At 55.8% G+C, this 6,000-nt stretch overlaps 1 protein-coding gene across 1 annotated transcript in view; it reads right to left on the bottom strand.

Annotated features, from left to right (window-relative positions):
• Positions 1-462: 462 nt before the first annotated feature.
• WSCD1 (WSC domain containing 1) overlaps positions 463-6,000 on the bottom strand; it is a gene marked incomplete at both ends in the record, with an annotated part of 30,879 nt that continues 25,341 nt past the window's right edge. Inside the window, 3 exons of the mRNA XM_079725766.1 lie at positions 463-815; positions 2,233-2,433; positions 5,227-5,391. Of these exons, the coding sequence (XP_079581892.1) occupies positions 463-815; positions 2,233-2,433; positions 5,227-5,391 (719 nt within the window). The remainder of the gene's footprint in view (positions 816-2,232; positions 2,434-5,226; positions 5,392-6,000) is intronic.

Here is a 6,000-nt window from a genome sequence, read left to right as displayed (position 1 = left end):
CACTGGGTTGGAAACAGGAAGCCCGGGGCCTCCGAGAGCCCCGGGTGCACGTGTGTGTCAGTGTGTGGGAGAGACGGACAGGCAGCCCCTAGGAACGCACAACCTGGCGTCTGCACGCCTGCATCAACGTTTGCGTCTGCAAGTCTGGGAGTGTCTGGCACAGCCGGGGTGGTGGCTTAGGCGCGTTAGGGCACCGTGAGCAGCGAGTGGCAGGTCTAAGCGGGTCTGGCTAGGAGTGCGTGTCCCCTTGCGTCCATCCTGTGACATCGGGTCCGCCTGGCCGGGGCTCACGTCCAGTCTCCCCGTGCAGGAGGCAGGCAGCCCCGGGTTGCGGGGGGGACCTCCCTGCAGGTGGCTTCGGCACCCGAGCATCCCAGGGGGGCACCCGAGCGCTTGAGCACGTGTGTAGCCCCGCAGGGGCGGCCGGCTCCCAGCGGGGTGGGCAGAGCGGGCCGGGGCCTATCATCTGGGCACGTACTCCCGGGGCAGCCCGGCCCAGTTGTGGTCACGCAGGGCCCGGTCCACCGTCCGGATGTAGCCGTTGATCAGGTCCTTCATTGCGGGGGTGAAGGGCTCGAGGTCGTGCGGGCGCCGGCCGCGCCGCCGGAAGCTGCCCTCCTTGTTGTTCTCCACGCAGAGCAGGCGTTCCTCGCTCACGGACACGTTGAGGAAGGCCACCATCTCCCGCAGCGTGGGCACCAGGCTGCGCCTCAGCTGTTCGTAGTGCACCACCAGCAGCCGCTTGCCGTACTTGAGCCAGTCCAGCACGTGCGAGGACCACCAGGACGCGTAGCTGTTGACAAAGTCCGGCCACTCTGGGTGGGAGAGAAGGGGCGCCGTGTCAGGGCCCGGCCCCGGTGGGGCTGCTGGCCTCCTGGGGGCCAGGATGCTCCATCGTCCGCCACCCAGGGCCGACCTACCCGATCTCCCACGGAGGAAGGCCCTCTTGGTGACCTCGTGTAGGGGAGGCTTACTATCAGGCTGGGCTCTGAAGAGCTGCAAGCCTGCCTGGGAGCTGTGACCTCAGGTCCACCTTCCCCCAGCAGTTTCCTTGGAAACACACCAAGTTAAGACGAACGGGGACTGTGCGTTCCAAGAACTGGTTCTCTCTCTGGTGGACCTTGCCCTCTGGGACTGGCCCTGCATGGCGAGAGCCCAGGGTCTCGGGCCTATGGGACATAGTGGAGTTCAAGACGACCAAGGCAGGGCCTCTCTGTCGAGATGACCCTCGGTTCACCTTGATGTTGCCCTGGCAGCTCTGCACATCCAGTCTGGGTCATGGGGGCCGAGCAGTGTGTGTGTGGCAGCTTCTGTGCCTCCTAGTCAGATGAAGACGCTGTGCAGGCCGGATTTCCTGTCCCAGGGCCTCCTACACAGCTACGTGAATGGGGTGCCTAATCGATGCTTCTTGTGTCTTGTGGGTGTGATCGCTGGTTTAACCAGTGACGTACAATGAGGCCACAGACGGGGCCGCTGCAACAATCTCTGGCAGGTGAGCTGCTCCATGAGGTTTTTTTTCAGCAAATTTAGAAATGTGGTGGGTCTTTTTTTTAAGTGGGGAGAAGGGTGCAAATGTCAAGAATCACCCCAACAAAAATAGCTTCCATAATTGGGCTATTAAGACACCTCAAATGCTGTGGGAAGCATCTGCTTTCTCTAATCTTCACAACGACCCTAGGAGATAGGACCACCCTTGTTTTTAAGGTGAGAAAACCGAGGCTCAGAAGACAAGGTCTGCAGCTTGCCTGGGATCACTGGGCTGGTAAGAGACCCAGGAGGGATCAGAGCTCAGCCTGCCTGCGTCCTCAAGGGGAGTCAGCAGGAGGGCAGGGGTGGCTGACAGGGGCTGCTCTAAAGGGAGGGTGATAGGAAGAGGGGGGGACACCCACCAGCCTCAGCTGATCCGGAGTCACACAGGGATGGAAGCACAAGCCTGCCCAGCCTCAGGCCCCGTGTCTCATCATGCCGCCCACTCTGCTGGACACAGCTGTATTTCTGATGGCTTCATTTTATATCACTCACTATCCTGACTCGTGTTTCTTTAATTCATTGCCCAAAGGCTAGAGACTGTTCATGCCTTGAGGGCAGAGACTGTGACCCCTGTAGCCTGGGCTCCTGGCACCTTGCCCAGTGCCTGGCACATAGTAGGACTTCAGCAAGCGTGTATCAGCAGACTGACCCCACGAATAAAGTTGCAACCGTTCCCCCACCCCGCCGGCCCCTTCTGCTCACCTTTGCTCTTCCAGTTGCGGTCAGCTGCGTAGCCCAGGTGCCCGGCGCATTTCCTGTTGAACTCGGCCACCAGGGACCTGTACGGGTTCCGGATCAGCAGGATGGCCGAGTCGAACATCTCAATCTCCCTCCTGCCACTCTCGTGGGTCTTCACGCAGATGGTGCGCCGGCTCCTCCAGTGGTCCTTCTCGCCCTTGAACCCTGCCCAGGAGAAAGGCATCGTGGAGCCCCTGCTGCCACGGCAGCAGACAGGTCTGAACACCAACCTGCACCCCTGAGGGAGAACTGACATTAGGGGCACAGCAGAAGGCACTGGGATGGCCTGTGGATGGATGGTAGGGCCTGACCCTGCCCAAGAGACAGTGAGAGCAGGAGGCATCTAAGTGGGGAAAGGTGGCGTCTGTAAGAGAAAGAAGATAAGGCACCTCCTGTAGATCCCAGAAGTCAGGAGGCAGAGCCCGACCATGCCCTCTCTCTAGACACTGTAGATGCATCCATTTGGGCATCTGCATGGCTGTGTCACATGAGCATTGCAAATAACCCTGTGAGTTGACCACAGCGGCAGGCATAGTCAGATGAAGACACTGAGGCTCAGAGTGGGTACGTGACTTGCTCAAGATCACACAGCACCACAGCATCAAAGCCAGGGCTCTCTCCACGTGGCTTTGTGTGTCCCTGCGAGGCTTCTGTCTTCTACTCACCTCCCCACAGAAGGGGCAGGATCCCCATCATCAGGCTCAAGGGCAGTCAGCAGCTGTAGCCCCACCCTCTGACCTCATGCCACAGTCCTGTAACTGGGCTCCAGTCTCGCATCTGTGGAGACTCTACCCATCCCTACACAGAGTCACACATTTAACAACAAATGTCATTGTGTGCCCGTTCTGCGTTGCACTTTACACTGGGGATAAAGGGGTAAAACTCAGACCCTGTCTTTAAGCTTACAGTCTAGTGGGGGGATAGCCCAAGTGTAATACAGAGCATAGGGGCTTATGGGACCAAAGAGTAAGGGGGACTAGTTTGGGAGTGTAGTGGGATGTCACAGAAGGCTTCCTGCAAAGATGTCCCCTGAACCTGGTCTCCTGGCCACATCTCAACATAGCCCATGCCATCCAGCTCTGGCGACAAGCTCCAAAATTGCCCACGAGCTTGCCTCAGGCTCTTGGAAACATAAATGAGTCCCATCCCCCCACTCCCCTTCATGAATGGTTGGGAAGTATTTGTATCTACAGCAAGTCTTTGATGCGTGGAAAATGCAAGTGTCCTTTGAGTCTGTAAGTCCGGGGTCACCAGCTGAAACTCAACACATGTTTCAAATTCATCTCTGCCGTGGGCCAAACACCAAAAGTCTTTGATTCATTCTGTCAAACAGCTGGGAAGTTCCAGGAAAGAATGAGTCAAACCATGAGCTAAGTAAACATGAGATCTGGTCTCTGACACCCTGAGGCCCAGGGTGCCTTTTGTACTGCCTTGGCCTGTTTCAACAGGCACCACTTTTCCTTATAACTCAGACCATGCTCACCCATGACGGTTTGGCATTTTGGCATTGGAGCTTCCTTGCGAATTTCACGTGTGTGTGTGTGTGTGTGTGTGTGTGTGTGACTGCTCTGACAGTGCTCTGAGGCCAGTGGCTACATCTAAGCAGTCTCGTAAGGCTCAAAGATGCATCGGGGCGGGCTTCCCTGGTGGCGCAGTGGTTGGGAGTCCGCCTGCCGATGCAGGGGACATGGGTTCGTGTCCCAGTCCGGGAGGATCCCACTTGCCGCGGAGCGGCTGGGCCCGTGAGCCATGGCCGCTGAGCCTGCGCATCCGGAGCCTGTGTTCCGCGCGGGAGAGGCCACGGCAGTGAGAGACCCGCGTACCGCAAAAAAAAAAAAAAAAGATGCATCGGGGATCTCTAAAGCCATTCTGAGGCAGTGTCGACCCAATCCTTATTATGCCCAGCTATCGAGCCATTGGGCCACTTAGCCATTTGTAGACTGAGACAGCCAGCTGTTTGCATAAGGTAAAGGCCTTCTTTCTAGATGAATACGGTGGGTAGCTGCAGCCTGTACACATTAGGTGGTTCCCAGGGGACTAGGTGCCAGAGTGGGCAGGACCATGTGCTTCATCTGGCCACTTCAACTGTAGCTGCCATAACACTCAAGCCTCCCAGGGGTGATGAAACTGGGTTATATGGACACTCTTGGCTTTTTCCCAACCAGACCAAGATTGCTCTGGGTGATTCTAGAACCCGCTGCCCACCTCAGGAAGTTTGTGTTTTCTCTAGGATGTTACTGATAGTATCCTCTTTTCCTCAACCAAACTCTAAGAATCCCAGAGAAACTGTTGTAACACTTGACAACAGAGAAATATATTTCACCAAATATAGATCCCACTTGGCTTATCTGAGGTTCTTAGTCTTAAACAGTGCACAGATTTGAGCCATTTTAAAGTTCATTTACTTGATATAATGAGGCCTCTTATTCTACAAGAGAAATATTAGAAATCATTAAACTCTTGAAGATTTTTGGACCTCGTTTTTAAAAATCGTATTTTGATAAGCTACACTTGCCTCAAAAAAAAAGAAAAAAGAAATGAACACATGAAATCAGTTTCCCCTAATTATTGAGGGTTCTAAAAATTAAGGAAAATTCAAGAAATGTTTACAGAGAGGGAATCTAAGCTACTGGGCTTTCCCTTTGAATCCAGAACAGATCTTGTGAATTTTCTCTCAAAGTGTGGTCCTAGGGCTGGCTGTGTGAGCACCACCTAGGAGCTCGTTAGAAATGCCAATTCCTAGGCCCCATCTCAGATCGACTAAATCACACTCTCTTGGTGGAGGGGGGGCGTGCAAACCAGGAAGCTATGTTGAATTCATAAGCCCTCAAGGTGACGCTTCTGTGCGTTCAAGTTTGAGAAGCACAGCTCTAGTGCTCCGAGGAGGAGCTGGGCTGGAGAAGCTGCAGTCTGGGCGCTGGGAACTGCCTTCCTCCCTGCCCTGCAGCCTTCACTAACCTTTGTTGTAGAGAGTTCCATCAAAGTAGTAGCTCCCTGTGTAGAAGCCGGTGGCGTGCTCGATGAGGTGCCGCGCCCATGTGTTCCCGGCTCCCGGGAAGCTCGACAGAGCCACGAACACTTTGGATTTGGTGGGCAGGAATCTCCGGTCCGTGCACCGGGTATCTGAAAGTCCAGAAGTCGTCTCAGGGTTACCCACCTCCACTGCGACTCCCAGACTCTCTCAGACTTCCCTAGATAGGAAATGCCAACCCAAGACTCCCACTGGGAGATGAATGGGAAAACTGAGGCCCAAAAAGGGGAAGGGATTTGCCACCTGGACCTTGGCTGCACGGGTCCGCGGCTGGCCAGAGAAAGCCCCAGTGATGACGAGACCTCCCAGTGTAAGAGCCTGGTGGGAATCAGCGTCCTGCAGACTCCCAAGGTCAGCTGGGGCAGACCTGCTTCTCACACAAGGAAGATGCTGGAGCCTGGGCACACAGCCTGGGTGACTTACTGGTCCCCAGGTCCTGGACTGGCTCAGGGAGGCCCCCGTGGCCACTGGGCTGCCATGTCACCCAGCCAGTGGTGACCCTGCCACTGCTATCCCTCTGGACCCTGCCTCTCTGCTCGTCCTTAAACCACCTTCATCCCCAGAGAGACTCAGATAAAGGTCAGGTGCTCTTCAAACCGAGCCCCGCATCCTGTGTCCTGCCTCCAGGGATGGTGGAGGCCTCCTGTTCCCGTTATCCCAAGATAGGACCACCCACCAAGACACCTTCCCCGCCCCAGGAC

The sequence above is a fragment of the Hyperoodon ampullatus genome (assembly GCF_949752795.1).
Source record: "Hyperoodon ampullatus genome assembly, chromosome: 19".
In the NCBI taxonomy this organism is placed as follows: domain Eukaryota; kingdom Metazoa; phylum Chordata; class Mammalia; order Artiodactyla; family Ziphiidae; genus Hyperoodon; species Hyperoodon ampullatus.
Note: the sequence above shows the minus strand (reverse complement) of the source record. Positions and strands in the feature narration are given on the sequence as shown.